The sequence below is a fragment of the Equus caballus genome, chromosome 25 (assembly GCF_041296265.1).
Source record: "Equus caballus isolate H_3958 breed thoroughbred chromosome 25, TB-T2T, whole genome shotgun sequence".
Classification (NCBI taxonomy): Eukaryota; Metazoa; Chordata; class Mammalia; order Perissodactyla; family Equidae; genus Equus; species Equus caballus.
The window spans coordinates 46,220,795-46,236,424 of record NC_091708.1 but is presented as its reverse complement, the minus strand read 5'-3'; the positions used below and the strand labels follow the sequence as shown (position 1 = coordinate 46,236,424).

Sequence of the window (15,630 nt, the reverse complement as noted above, 5' to 3'; positions counted from 1 at the left end):
CAGGATGGGACGGCAGCAGCGCTGCCCTGGCCCGGGGCAGGGCTCGCCCGCTCCTCGCCTTCCGGCGCACACAGGAGCCATCTGCAGCCTCCGCTGGGAGCAGGCGGAGCCCGGGAACAGATGCGCTGCCGCGTGCCAGGCCGCTCCTGAGCACCACCAGTGTCTGCCCCACGTCTGGGCGTGGGGACAGTTGGGCAGACCTGGGAGAGCTGGCCAGCCCCTGGAGCGGAAGGTGGAGCAAGACCACACTGGGTCACTGAACACGCTGGGCCACCGGCTCACGGGCCATTCATCACACACACTCACGGGTGGTCTTCTCCCGGGAAAGGGTTAACGTGGAGGCACGTGGCTGGCGTATAAATACCGGGCGTGCCTCTGTCTCAGACATCCGCAGGGAGCAACATCTGTCGGCTACAATTAAACATCTGCCCGTGCCAAAGAGGGGCCGGGACTGGCGCGGGAACGCCGGCCCAGGACGCGGCGACAGTGGCGTGGAAGGTGGTCAGACAGGGCAGGTGGCCCCCCTCCCTGGCCGTCTGCGCTCCCTGCAGAGAACAAGGGAGCGAGCCCAGGCTGGCACCGGTACCTGTCCCACAGGCCCTCTGTCCACTTGTTCACCCACCCTCAGCCTCACTCCCGCGGATGGGCCAAGGGGCAGCCTGCCCTGCCTCGCTGCCATTCTTGGTGGAGTTGACAGTGGCCCCCCCAGCCATGATTAAATACTTGTCCAGGGTCCTGTCTGCTGTCTGTCTGTCTCCCCTGATGGCAAGGCTGGGGCCACACCCATCTCAGCCACCAGTACTTGCAGCTTGTGGGTCCACATGTACCCAAGGAGTGTGAACAAGTAGAGACCACAGGAGCAGACCTGTTACGGCGCTGGGGTGCCCTCTGTGCCCTGCTCCCCCCAGAACCAATGCCAACCCCCATGGCCCCCCTGCCTTGACCAGGGCAGCCCCTCACTCCCAGTGCAGCAGCTGACGCACAGACACCACCAGCTCTCGAGCCCTCGGGAGCTGGAGCAGGGGCTGCCCTGAGCCCCAGACGGGACCCGGGGGTGCACCCCACTGTGAAGGGGGCCGGAGGCTGGCAGCCCGGTCCACATGCCCCGCACAGCCAGGGCCTTCTCAGTAGCATCGCTCCTAATAGCAGCAAATTAGAAACAACCCCAGTGTCCCTCAACGGGGGACTGGAAAAACCAACCACAGGGTCTCCACTCAACGGACAACGACACGGGACTCAGAAGGAATGGGGAGACACACAGGACAGAAAGAGACGGAAAACATGGCAGGGGCTGTGCAGGGTGGTCCACAGCCAATGAACATCATCTGTAATATTTAATTCCTTGGTTTCCAAAACAAGAGCTCGCCACACAGGAGCTGCCTGTGGCTCTTCGTGAGGGCCAGGGTGGAGACGGGGTCCTCGGAGTGGTGCTCCACGCTTTCCTGCCCAGAGGGTGCCAGTTAAAAGACCCTTGACAGTCACTCAGGCAAACCTCTCCCTTGGGAGGTAGGGAAACCAAGGCCAGAAAGGAGAAGGGACTCCTGAGTGTCCTTATGCCACAGGGGCACACCTTAGAACATTCCAGATTCTACCAGCTCAAAGAGAGCCCTGCCCAACCCTTGTCCAGGCCCCAGGCTGGGGCAGCAGGCCATTTGGCCACCTGAGTGGGTGTGAGGATGTCCTCTGGACAGGCCAGGCCAACACGCAGAGAGAGTCCCAGGTACACGGAGCCAGCACCCTCTCTATCTGCTTGCCCCTAAGGCCCCCACCCCCACAAATCTCTTCCCAGCACACCCAGCGCCCGGTGACGCCAGCGACGTCACTGCCAATAACCTAGATTTTAACCAAGAAATCACACCCCCCGCTCCCTGCCCCACTTATGGGCTCACCGAGGAGAAAACCCAGACTGTAGCATCCTGGGCCAGCTGGAGGCAGGGCCGGCCCCCATGCCCTGCCCGGCCCCAGCCACTGCCCCTTCAGGCTCCCAGCTTCCCACCACCCTGTCCTACCTCCGATATCCCCTGGGGAGACGGGATCAAGGGGTCATGATGGCCACGGGACTCCCTCCTGTCACCCAGGGCCGGGTGGCCCCTGCAGGCCCACAGCCTTGGGCCGGGTCTGTGCCCCTGGCTTCAGCATCTTGTCTGAGTTCTGGGGGTGGGGCCTGGTGAGCAGGACAGTCATGGTCAAGGCAGTGGGGCTGTTTGCTTCTTGGTCCCAGCCCTGGCCTTTCCATGGCCACTGTCCCACTGGCTCCTTGGAAAACCCACGGACGCAGGTGGGCCACACTGTGCAGGTGAGGAGAGGGCTCCAGGCTCGTCCAGTGGAAGGGGCAGGTCCACTCAGACGGGCTACGGCATTCCACCAGCACCCAGCAGCCTTGACACCCATCCTGTTTCTCACCATCCCAAGCACACGAAGGCTCAAAGCTGCCCTGGCCCAGGGGGGGCTTGTGCATGGACGACTAGGGAGATGCGTGGCAGCTGGGGACCTTCCTGGCTCCACAGCATACCACCACGGCTGCCAGTGGGCAGCCCCCACCCCTGGGCCCTCGGCAGATTCTGGCCTGACCCCTCCAGGGCCGCATCCAGCTGCTGATACGGGGGCAGTCCTCAGGGGCTGTGGGGGTCTGCCCTGGGCACGTGTGGCCTGCGTTCCCAGGAAAGGGGCTTGGGAGCTGCCCCAGTTCCTTCTGGCCCAGTCTGGGGCTCCACGTGGCCCTCACTCCACCCGTCCAGTGGCTGTCATCAGAGGGCAGAGGAAACTACACGGGCAGGTCCTGGAGGTCCCCACAAGGCTGGAGCCCCATCGGCCTTGGAAAGGGCTGGGCCACAGCTTGCAGGTTCCTTTCTATGGGGAACGCCACGCCCTCCCTAGCCTCTACCAGTGAAAGGAGAAACCAGGTCCAGATCCAGGTGGCTGGCGTGCCAGCATCTTGTGGAAGCCGTATAAGCACAACAACATGCATTTAAATAACGTAATAAGTTCTAGGGAAAAACCATGGCCCAGAGCCCCTGGGGAGGGAGGCACCCAGGGCAGTGGTCCCCCTTTCCAGCAGCTCTGAGAGGGACCCAAGTTGGCAAGACCGGAGGCCGAGACCCAGCTGTCCAGTTCTCGGCCACTCTGGGGGCCCGGCCATCCAGGGCTTAAGCTGGTGGGCGCTCCTGGCTCCCTAGACCCCCGCCCTGCAGCACTGATGGACGAGTACCTGCCTGGAGCTTGAGGAACAGACTGAGCGGGGGCGGCGGGCAGCAGTGTCTGCTCCATCAGAGCATGAGGACATGGGGGGACAGAGGGGAGGAAAGAGTCCCCACACTGCCCCTCGGGGCCCCAGCTCTGGGACGTCACTTCCCGCTGGTACCATGTGTCCGGGGCCAGCCACTGGACACGGGCCCTGCATGCAAATCAGGGCAGGCAGCGGGCCCAGGCACTCAGCCAGTTTTCGGGGAACACGGAAGGCAGGGGGACACCTGATCCGGGGCCCCAGCTACAGGACCCTCTGCCCAGCAAATCCTGAACCATCCCTGGGGACTGTGATGCAGTCTGCAATGCCAGGCAGCTCAAATTAGGGCACCTCGGGTTTATAGGTCCCTAACCGGGGAGCCCCCTCCAAAAAAATAACTTGTGGGGGCAGCTCATTCAGTTCAACAGGCGCTTCCTGCCTGTCCCTTGGTGCTGGGCCCAGGGAGGTGGTGGCAAAAGGGACGGGTACACGGAAATCTCTGGCCTGACTGAGAGGCAAGGCCACGTGGGTAGAGAAAGGGCTGAGGTGAAAAGTCATGAAGACGGGCCTGCTGGGGCACTTGTGGTGCCAGATGGGGTCACCGAGGCCTGGAGCAGGTGAGTGACCAGCCTGGGTCACACAGTACCCTCTGAGCCCTCTGGCAGGTCCCTAGTCCACTGAGGCCCTCAGTTTCTTCATCCATCCCACAGAAGACAGGGCCCTGTCCTGCATGCTACACTGCAGCTTCCAGCGGATTTTCACTTAGCTGAACACATTCCGTGTCCTCTCATCTCATCCAGAATCAAGTTTAGAGTCCTTGGCCGAGGCTGCAAGACTGACCTAGGTCCTGCTCCTGCCCCAGGTCTCAGCTCCTGCCGGCTCATCCTAGCTGGGTTAGGAACTTCCCCCACCGGGCCTGCACGCCTCCAGCACAGCGGCTTCCTGGAGGGAGCTATCCTGGCCCCCGGGCATGCCCGTCTTCCCAGCCAGGCTGTGAGCACCTAGGGAGCAGGCAGGTTTGCCTCGGGGCCCACAGGGCCTAGCGGTCCACCTGTGCCTGCTGGCAGGTGGCCGCCGCAGCAGCATGGGGCAGGCCCCGTGCACATTACCTGCATAGCTGCCGGAGGCCTTGATGTACATCTGGCCGTACTGCTCCTCCACCATGGTGTCATAGGCCTCGTCATCTTCCTCGTCCTCCTCGTTGTGGTAGGAGGTGGGGCTGTCGGTGGTGGGCAGGCTGCTGGCCCCCGGACTGGTCCTCTCCCCCTGGGAGTAGGGCACCTGCTGGATGCTGGGGATGAGGGTGGCCAGGCTGGGCACCCCATAGTAGGAGACCCGGGGCAGCTTGAGAGGGGTCGCACCTGCCGCCACAGCAGTGCCCGCCGCCACCGTCGCGCCATCCCGGGGCCCCGTCTCAAGCGGGCGCTTAGAGGACAGGCCCGGGCCGGCAGCCGGTGGCAGCTCCATGGCTTCATGCTTCACGCGGGTCAGCAGTGGGATGGGCACAGAGGGGGACACGACGTAGGGGGGTGCGGCGGTGGCGGCCGGCTGCAGCTGGTTGCAGGGGCTCTGGGGCTCGGAGCTGGCGTCCTCGATCATGGCAGTCTGCGAGTCACAGTGGGGCGAGCTCACCTTGAACATGAGGTCTGTGCCGCGCTCCACAATGTGCTGGATCTGCAGGAAGCCGGCCGTGTACATGACCACGAGCTGCTCGCTGGCCGCCATGGTCAGCCTGCCCGTGTAGCAGAAGGACAGGATCTGCTGGAAGCAGGCGGGAGGCACCGTGCCCGGCAGCTCGAAGGCGCTCTTGCTGTTGCCGCTGAATAGATCGCGGAAGTAGAGGCTGCTGGCAGCCAGGACGGCCCGGTGGGCCTTGAAGGCCTGGCCCTTGACCACAATGGACACATCGCAGTAGAGGCCCAGCAGGCGCTGCTCGTTGAGGCAGCCGAGCACGGTGTTCCCGAAGTTGGGAATCTCTATGTGCAGCATCTGCGACATGGCGGGCGGGCGCAAGTGGGCAGGCCTCAGACTCAGCGCGGGAGCGGCCCGAGCGGGCACATCTGTGGGAGAGAGGGCGTGGGGGACACGCGGTCAGGTTCCCGGACATCTGGCCGCCCACCTCCGCGAAAGGCTAAGGAAATGCACCCCCCACCCCCAGTGCCCCATGCCCTCCTCTACCGGGTTACTGGAAGCCCTGCCGCGTGCCCAGCCAGCGGGATGCCTCGCACCACCCCTGGGCTGCTCCCAGAGCCACCCAGCAGCGAGCTGGAGCCCGTGGGGGCCAGGAGACACCCCGTCCGGAGAAGACAAGAAGAGAGGCCTGCACGGCGGCGGGACGGGACGGGGCAGCTCGGCCCACGGCGCAGGGAGGGGCTAGGCGGGAGGTCTGCAGACTCTTCTCCAAGCAAAAAGTTAGCAGCCAAGGCGCCCCTCATGGCCTTTCCCCTGGGAGGGGCCAGAGCCCCGGGCGAGCGGGCAGGGCCCCCTGGGGGTCCTCAGGGGGTCTCCGGAGGCTTTGAGTTTCTGGTTCGCTTAAACTCTTTGCCCTCAAGAGCCACCACACAGAGCGCCTGCGGCAGGGGAAGGGGGGACTTCTGCCCCCTGGCTGAGGAGCCAGTCCCCTTGTGCCCCTGGAGAGGTGGGCGAGGGGTGGGGGCACCCAGGGAAGCGAGGTGAAGCCGGGAGAACTCAGGCGGGCTCCGGAGCGCTCTGACGCTTCTGCTCCCTCTCCCGCAGGCAGAGAAGACTCTGGGGCCAGAGGCGCTGCCCCACCTGGAGCCCAGCTCCCCAGTCCCCGAGCCGCTGGCGTCAGGGACCCGGCACCCAGACCAGTAGTTGGGAGCCTGTCGCAGCCCCACTTGCGCGCCCTCCTGGTCCCCCGGCTTCCAACGCTGGCCAATCCCTGCTGGCTCGTTCCCAGCCCAGGTGACTAAAGGGGTCATGGGGACACTGGGAGGAGGGACATGCAAGGGCGCCCCAGGGGCTGAGATGGGGCTCCAGTGCTGTTGATCTGCTGCCTGATTCAGAGAAGGGGGGCCAGGGCCGGCCGGCTGGAGAAGGCGCCGACCGAACTCCGCGCAGCCGGCGCCCGCACAAAGGGCCGCTCTGTCCCGCGGGAGGAAAGTGCAGGCGGCCGCAGAGGCGCCGGGCCGGCCGGCAGAGGGAGGGCAGGGGGCGGAGCGGCGGGACCCTGACCCTGGCTGGCCGGCAAGAGTTGGGCAGGTGGGCGGCCGCTCTGGAGAGGGCCCGCAGTGCCCCCGCTGCGGAGAAGTTGCCGGCCCACCGGGGAGACCTACCTTTGGCCGCTGCCGCTGGTGGCCCCGGCACTACCCGCTCAGCCTGGCAGGGGCAGGCTCGCCCGTACGCCGGCCGCCCGCAGCAGCCGCCAGCTGCTCCGGGAATGCAGCAACCGGAGCGGGAGCCCTTGGGGTGGGGAGGGTGCGAGGAGCCGGGAGAGGAGGAGGAGGAGGAGGAGGAGGAGGAGGAGGAGGAGGAGGAGGGCAGAGAGTCTCGGCGCTGGGCTCGGCGGCCGCAGCTCAGCTGCACCCAGCCCGGCTCTCCGGGGCAGCGCACAGCATCTAAATGAAGAGGCCGGATGCAGACGGACATTCAGGCAGCTCTCGGGAATGAATAGCCGCCTTTGATTTGGGAGCCGAAGTAAATGCCAGCTCCCAGCCCCGGCTTTAAAAACAGTGGAGTGTTGGTGCCAGAGGAATGCGCGGCTCCGGGTGTTGGTACAAGACAGACTTTTGATGACTCACTGCAATGCAAACAAAGATGGCAGAAATACTGTACTGTACGTGGAGAGATGCTTCGTGGTGCCACGGCAACTGAGACAGCCTGGAAATTTATAGTGCAGTTTTGCATATGAATTACCCAGTAAACTGCCGCCCTGCCATCCAGTACAGCCGAGTGTCAAAGCATTTAAACTATTCCAAACAGTCTGCAGGGCTGGCAGAGCCGCCCAACTCCTCCAGGGCGGGCGGGGCCAGTGAGGGGGGGAGGGGGCGAAGGGGTTGGGCAGACCCTGGGTGAGGGAGGGGAGCCCAAGAGGGGAGGCAGATGAGAAAATGAGGCAGGAGAGGAGAGAGCAAGTGGCATGGGAGGGAGAGGCCCCGAGATGGACAGCCGGGGAGAGCCCATGGTGACCCCTCCTCTCTCCTTGGGGTCCCAGAGCAGCAGGCCCAGGGAGTCCAGCCCCAGTTCCCCATCCCACTCGCCCAGGGCAGTCACCCTGCCCCGAGCCCTCCACCTGGCTCAGCTCTTTAAAAGACTAACTTTGTGAGCACAACTGGGGCCAGGCCCATGGTAGCAGCCCCCGATGGACCAGCCCCCGCAGAGGTGGCAGCAAACACACCACCCCCCCAACCCCGCCCCGTAAGGAAATGCGCTGGACTGTCGGCACAGGGCCCCCAGCCCCCAGCCTCTATTGAGCCTGTCCTGGGGATGGGCGGCTGCGCCGTGCGCACTGCATGTCCCGCTCCAGGGGACGGGAGCCTCGGTCCAGGCTCCTGCCACGGCCCACTGGATTGCAGGGGCCTGAGGACAAACCACTGGCCTGCTCAGCCTCAGTTTCCCCACCTGACACCAACTGTGGCCCTGGAAAGTGCGTATGTAGCCCATAAGAACGGATCGAGTAGAGACCGGAGATGACCGAGGTCTGGTCCCCGGCAGTGCCCAGCATGGCTGCCGTCATGCACGAATTAACCCTGGTGGTTGGGGTGGGGAGGCGGCAGTGGTGACAGGCAGTACCCCTCCCACGGGGCCCTCCAAGGCATCCGGAGAGAGAGAACCATCTGGTGCACCCCCATTCACACACTGTGGGCTCAGCTTCCGAGACCAGATAAAAAGCCACTGAATGGGAGCGGGAAGAAATCCAGGTGTGGAGAACCCACCCCGTGAGCAGCGGCCAGCACAGTGTGCCTCTTACATGGAGGACTCGCGGTGGGGCGGCCAGACAAGGACAGTGATGGGGACGTTGACAGAAATGGTCCCCTCGGCCACTCTGAGCTCAGGGGGTGCGGCTGGGCCTCTTCTTGCTGGGGGCCCTCGCCGGGTGGGAAGGCCCCCAGCACCCCTCGGCCACCACCTCAGCAACGACCAGCCTTCAGACCCCGGCTCGGTGATGGGGATAGTACTGTCCCTGCCAGAGATGAAAGCAGCGCGAAGCCAGGGCGGCCACAGCGGCCAAGCCCAGAGGTCAAGAGCATGACCTAACGCCCGCACACTCCAGCCACAGCCCCCTAGCAGTGTCCTGTCCTCACTGCCCTCAGGAAGCTGCCCTGGCCAGGGACGGACTTTGCCATCAGTGGGGCACTGCCACACCTCAGCTGCCCCAGGCAGCAGCAGGCCCGGAGCGGGCGTCCACACCTCCCACCCCAGGTAGCCTCGTCAGCCAGCCTTTATCCAGACCAGGAGGCCCAGCCCCCGGAAGGTCCTACCAGAAGCCCTATCAGGACCCCAGACCAGGCTGTGTCATCCTGGTGGTCCCCCTTTCCCAGCGACTAGGAGGAGCCCAACGGCCCCAAGACAAGGGGGCTGGGGCCTCAGGGTGGGAGTTGGGGGAACAGCCCACATGTCTAGCCAGCCACAAAGGAAGGCAGACAGGGGCATAGGCAGAGCCAACATAGGGAAACAGAGGGATACCCAGAAGCCAAAGGACATTGGGACCTGTCATGGGGAGGGCAGGACAGGGGCCAACCCTGGCCTGGGTGAGGACTCAGGATCCAGGGCCCCAGAACACACTGCCTTCAACTGTGCACAACCTGGTTCTCCCTCGGAGAGCGCGTCAGGTGCCCCTCATGAGCTTGGCAGGGGCGGGGCGGGCCTGCCCAGTGCCTAGCAGGCATTTAACTGAATGCTGGGCGCGACCGGGGAGAGCTGACAGAGGGGGCTGTGCTGCCCAGTGATGTACAGTGCCATGGGGAGTGGTCCCCCAAACAGCCCCTTTCACAGACCCACAGCACCCACCACCAGGAGCCTCCCAGAGAGCGAGGTGGGGTCACCTGGCCACATGGAGGCTCTTGTGCTATGAGAGGAGGTGACCCACCCCAGCCATGCAGAGGCCACCAAAGCTGCACTGTGCACCAGCCCACAGAGGGTCCCAACTGCCCAGGGCTGGGCAGGCTGTGGCCAGATCCTAAAGTGAGAGCAGGGGACAGCGCAAGGCCAACAAGGCCTGTCCCTTCCCACAGCGGGTCCTGGGCTCTCCAGGCACCAACCTCATATGCCAGGCCCTGCCCCAGCCAAGTCCCTCCACAGCCTGCGGCCTCAAGCAAATGACACCGCACCTGGGACGGTCATTTGTCAATGGGCTCAGGTTCACCCTTGGGTGGTTACTGTAGGGTCCACGGAGCCGATACTGGTAAAGCCCACGATGCTCAGGGAAGCGGCACCACGATGACTCACCTGCCACGACCTGGCGGGGGGCGGGGGGTGATGGTCAGGGCGGTGCCTCCATCAGCCCCCAGCCCACCTAGGCCCCCGTCCGCACTTCAGGGACCTGCACCCCAGGACTGGGGGCCAGACCCCTTGCCCAGAGAAGGGACTATGATTCCCCTGGAAGGCGATGAGCCCGTCTGGGTCCCTGGGGACCAAGGACGAGTGGCACTGTGCCACCGTGTCCTGAAGCCACCTGTGCGGGTGAGGCTGCCGCCTGCGGCCGGGCCCGTGAGAGCCCGACACGAGCTGGTTTTAGGTTGCTTTCTTAGAAGCCTCGCCGGGGTAAGAACAAAGCCGAACTTTAGGAGGAAAGAATAAAAGAAAGGCTTGGTTTACACACCCGGGGCCACGAAAGCAGGACAAGACTCAGGCCGACCCCTGTGCAGTGAACAGAGAGGAAAGGGCCAGGGGCCAGAGTGGACCAAGGGACGGCCGTCTGCCGCGGAAGAGAGGCACCTCCTCACCTTTCCCTGCACAGTGGGACCCAGCCGCCATGACCACCTTCACCTTTCTGTGCCTCAGTTTCCCCACCTCCTGCTTCTCAAGCAATGCCACCTATTCCGTTTCCCCTCCAACATGAGATTTGTGTGCCTGTTCACTCAGGGAAGGCTCTAGAAAGCCAGGCAGAATACCAGAGATCCCTAACTGTTCACCCCAGCCATCCTCAAAGCCACTGCACCATGGAACCCACCCCCTCATAAAGCCCTTCAGAAAGGAACCCCCTTTGGGAAGCCCCTGCTGATGCCACAAGGCCAGAGTCCAACCCCTGTAGCTGTGCCAGCCTTGGGGGGCCCCCCACCCCACAGAGACTCTGAGATCTGCCCTGGAATGAGAAAACATGAGCAGCCAGGGGGTCTCTTCTCTGTGGACCCTCCCTCAGGGAGGACCAAAAGCAGGCCCCTGGGGTTACAGCTGTCAATCAAAGGCCTCCTAGCCCCCTGGCAGGCAGCACACCCGCCAAGGGGAGAGGAGAAGGAGCCCGAGGGGAAGGGGTGGGGCACCAGCCCCAAGAGCTGCAGACACGCACACAGGGGCCGAGGTGTCAGCCGGGGGTCAGAGTCCCACAGAAGCCCAGCCAGGACCAGCCCACTGGTTCCCACCCTCCCACACCCACCCGAGATCCTGAATGGCTTCCTGCGACAAGGGCACGGCTGGGAGCAGGAATATGCATCTGATTTCTGCAGGATCACAACCAGCAAGGGAAAGAAGGCGAGATCAATGAAATTAAATAAAATTATTGTGCAGGATTTAATTTAACCAACCTAATAAGAGGTCTGGACCTGGGCAAACGCACAGCCATTAAACACACGCATGGCAGGCAAGGAGGGAGGCAGGTGCGCCAGGAAACATTCTGGCAGGAAAAAAGGAGCCCCTCTCGCCACCCTGTCTATCCTGCGCAAAGTCGGGGGGTATCCCCGTGGCAGCCCCACTGCCTGCTGCCAAGCCCGCCACCTCAGGAGAAGCCAGCCTGGCAACAAGGCCACCTCCTAAAAGTCAAGGTGCTCCGGAGTTTGGGGCGCCTCCCAGCAGTCACATCCCCAGACGGTGTCGCGCAGGGAGGCGGCAGTAACTCTGTGAGTCAGCACGAACACGCGTGAGCACATCGGGGCGTCGGGAACACCGCCCGCTGCTGCACGGAGGCTGCCGAGAGAGAGGAGGGGGGGCGGCCGGAGGCCCACTTTGGACAGCGGCCTCCGGGAGGGAGGCTCGCTCGCATCCCTGGGCCCTGATGCTCTGGCGTGGCTGTGGAGCTCTGCTTCTCTGAGGGGGTAGGGGGAAGCAGCCCAGAGGTTGACCCTTCAGGGGTCCAAGTGCCTGGTGGAAGCGAGGCTGCCCACTCAGGCGGGCCAGGTCCCCTGAGAGCTGGGCGAGGCACCAACCAATTTGGGCCTCAGGTTTGCATTAAACTTTTAATACATCAAAAAGCAAGGCTGGGCAGCCACGGGGCCTCGCTGCTAATGGAAGGGCCGGCCGCTCTTCGAGGACCTGGGTGGGCAGAACCAGGGCTCCATGGTGGGGTCTCAGCTGCCAGGAGCCCCTCCCCACAGCCCCCAACAACCACCGGCTGCACCAACTGTGTGTTCACCTCCTTGGGTGCAGACAAGGCAACCGAGGCACTGCGAGGGCGGGGACCCGCACCCCACGCACCCAGTCACCACCCTCCCTGGCTTCCTGCTTTCAACACCCATTGACTGGGCAACTTCGGCCATCAAGAGAGCCAGGACTGACCCCAATAGATAGAGGGGAAATTGAGGCCCGGACTCTCCCCAGGCCCCCAGGACTCAGCTGCAGAGATGGGAAGGGGGTAGTCAGGCCTCTGAAACTTCTGGGTCACAGGGGTCCCCGTGACCCACCTCCAAGACCCCCGCCCAGCTCACCATGCCCCAGCCTGAGAGGCAAAGGAGAAACCTCCTGCATTCAGCCAGGCACCTGGGCAGCCTCCACCCCAGACCACAGCCTGGACCGGCTTCAAGCATAAAAGCTGGTTTTAACTGCACTAACAAATGTTTGCCTGGAAGCTTTTTTTTTCCAAACAGAGAAGGGCAGCATGCCAGAATCTGCAAATTCAAAAATGTGCTTATCAATCCTTCCCCTCACTGCCCCAAGGAGAGAGCCACGATACAGGGCTGGTCCTCAGAGACACACGAGCACACATGCAGGCTCCCAGGCTCCTTACCACCCACCATGGAGGCCTCCAGACACCCCCCAAACACCCATCTCGAGGGCCCAGGGCACCACAGGCCCCCAACAGCCAGACCCTAGCAGAATCTCCAGGCACAGGACCACAGGGTTGTACAGGGGCTGCAAAGACACCCCATCAGATGGGACAGCGGGTCCTGTGTCCCACAGCACGTGGCCTATGCGGTGGGCTCTGACCGAGGGTCCAGTCTAAGGGTCTGTGTGGCCCAGCCCTGTGTCCAGAGAGACGATGCAGCCTGTGACTCCTTCTGACATGCCACCGCTCACTAGCATGACTGCCTGTCCCCAACTCTCCACTCTCGGTGGGGGGGCCCTCAAACAAGCACGGCAGGAACCCAAAGAGGCAGCCACAGCGGGCACTCAGAGGAGAGGGGGCTTGCCGGGCGGGAGGGCAAGGGACTCCACAGGCCCGGCCATGCCCCCTTGCAGACCCCACCCACTGCCCCGCCACGGGCCCTGCAGACCCACCAAGTCCAGGCACCAGCCACCAACCGGTTCTAGAAGGCTTCAGAAGAATTAAGCAGTGTTTTGAGCAAAGCCGACAATCTCTCTCACCCGTATTTGTAATTTAAATAACGTAAGCTTGAAGAGTGTCTCCCTTGGGCATAGTTTAATAACTTAAAAAGCCAGTTCACTAGGCTCCGCGTGGTGCAGCCGGTGCCGGGCTCCCCTCCCGGCTGAGGCAGGGTCTCTGCGCCCCGGGCTGGGGCACTGAGAGGGCTGGGGCAGGGAGCAGGGGCTGCCCCGGCGGGGCCCCGTCCTGGCCCACACGGCCCCTTGAAAGACGGCCGGCAGCCTTGCTCTCCCCTCTCCCCGACCCTCAGGGCTCCCAGAGCAGCTGGGGTGGGGAGGGGGGGCCTGAGGCCTGGAAGTGGCCAGGTCCTGGGGCCGGCAGGCGGAGGGGGCACCAAGGCCCTGCACGGTCACCCAACTCATTAAAGACAGCCGACTTTGCACACACTCCCATCTTTAATATTCATAGCTCTCCTCATCTGCATATCGTGCCATAAATAGTCGAGGTAAGACACAGAGCTCCCTGCATTTCTAATTATGCTTAAAAATCTAATGTAAATCAGACTGATACAGAAACACTAAATCAGCCGCTGGGGTGGGGGGCAATTACCCTGAGAGGGGGCCACAGCACAGCGGGCCCCACCTCCCTGCTCCCGGCCCGGTGGCTACTGAGGTGGCTCAGGGACACTCCCTAGCCAAGCTCGCCCACATCAGCCCTGCAGAAGAGGCAATCGTGGGGCAGGGAGATGCCCATAGCACCTCAGGGACACCTCCACCCCTCGTCCCAGGGACAGCCAGCCTGCCCCACCTTCTTCCTAAGACTGCACCTCCTCCCCTGCAAGCCGGGGAAACCCAGCCACCGCCCCCCAACCCCACCCCCACCCTCCCTGCCACGCACGGGTGCCTGGCTCTGGGGTCACAGGTGGAAGCAGCAGGCACCTGTGCCCAGTGACGGGCTCCCAGGCTCCACACTGCCCTGGCTGCGTGTGGTCAGGCCCGGGGGCGTAAGGGGGGCTCCATCCTCCCATCTCCCCATTTAACCCTCTGGACACTGCCCATCCGGCTGGCTTCTGACTCAAAGGCAGGGATCATCACAATGGATGTGCCCCCACCCCCTGGGGCAATGGCCCATTCTGGGGAAAGAAATTCAGCAGGAATCCCGGGCAGAGCCCCAGCCACTGAAGAGCGTGGGGGCTGCCGGGCAGGAGGCGCCTGGGTGGGCCTCAGCCCTGCCCTCTGGGCCCAGTGCTCCTGTCTGCAGGGAGACACAGCGTAGACGCCCACAGAATGGAAGGTCCTAGGTCAGGGAGAGAGGTGCAGAGGCCACGCCGGCCACTCAGCCCAGTACAGCACCAAACGCCATGGGTGGGCACCAGAGGGGCTTTGGGAGCCCCGCAGCTGGTACTGACACACAGATCTCAGGGTTGCTGTGGGCTGAGTTGTAGCTGGGACACCAGGGGCACCTGGGGGCAAAGCTGCCACCCAGAAAACCCAGGGGGTATGCAAGCCAACAGCAGGTGACTCAGCCTGGCCTCCGTCAACCCCACAGTGTGAAGCCGCCTCCTTCCCCTCAAACAGACCCCAAACACCCCAGGACCCCCGCCTTCCCGGGCGGCAGAGCACCAACGATCCGCACACGCCCTGGGCCCGACCCCCGACTGCAGCCGAGACTCGGCCCAGCTGCCCGTCATCTGGGACTCAGAGCACCCTAGGCCTGGCACATCTGCTCCTCCTGCGGGGCGGCGGGGCACCACGGGGACCCGCGGGAGGGGGAGGCCCAAGTGACACCAGGGTTATCCCACTCTCCTTTGGAGAAACGCAGAGGCCTGCTGCCCGCATCTGCCTGGCATCACGCCCAGACCTATTTTTAAACCCATTTACTAGAAATCCCACAAATTAAAGGAAATACGGATAATGCAGTAAGAATCCTGGGGGCCAAATAAAAGCTACACATAATCATCCTCATGCTCCAGTGTGAGAATCTTAACCACAAACCCAGAGCTCCCCGAAGCCCGTGTGCAACACGGAGGCACCTTGTGCAGAGGAGAGACGGGTGGGGGAGAGGGGAAGTCCTGGCTCGGCTCTGCGATGGGAGGCACGGGCCGCGGCTTACAGCCCGGGCCATAAAAGGTAATTACTGATATGAAAAATAAAGACCGCAATACAAACACCCAAGTTTATGGCCTGGAATGCGTGCAAGCGGCATGTTCTTTCTGGAAGGCGGGTCCGGGCTGCGGGCAGGGTCCCTCTTCTCTCCCCAGAGCGGCGGCTCTGCGGGGCAGGGTGGGGGGCACCAGGCTGGCACCAGGATGCTGTCCACCACCCCCTGCCAGCGCCTGGCCACGGTTGGTGGTAGCTCCAGCTGCTTCGCATCCCACCCCTGCTGTCTCACGTAGCTCTGGGGGTGGGGGAGGTTCTGCAGAGACCCAGGCACCCAGGCTTTCCAGAAACGGAGGCACAGAGAGAGGACCAGCCAGCTGGGTCAGCCTGGGAGCGAGGGGGCTCAGTGCTCATACCAGGAAGGGCCAGGACACGCTGGTCAGCCGAGGTGTGGGGTGAAGGGCCTCACCTGAGGTCCCAGAGGACCAGGCCTGATCTGCTGGCCTCCAAGGCTGAGAGCCCGTCCTGCAGGCTCACAGGTTCCAGACAGAGGACAAAACGGCCAGAATGCTCCTGGGCGAAAGGCATCCGAGATGCAGCCGGGTGGGCAGCACGTCCCGTGAAGACCCTCAGGAGCTCTGGGGCATGTCCTC

General features: G+C 63.6%; 1 protein-coding gene across 3 annotated transcripts in view; it reads right to left on the bottom strand.

The window, feature by feature from the left end:
• Positions 1 to 15,630, bottom strand: part of NACC2 (NACC family member 2) — a 76,194-nt gene that overhangs the window by 28,929 nt on the left and 31,635 nt on the right. For 2 of the 3 annotated variants that reach the window (XM_023629357.2, XM_070251381.1), the window contains exon 2: positions 4,333 to 5,283. In XM_023629357.2, the coding sequence (XP_023485125.1) occupies positions 4,333 to 5,221 (889 nt within the window). In that variant the 5' untranslated portion in view covers positions 5,222 to 5,283. Of the gene's footprint in view, positions 1 to 4,332; positions 5,284 to 6,519; positions 6,912 to 15,630 lie in introns of those variants that run through there. The other variant, XM_001495977.6, reaches the window with a different exon arrangement.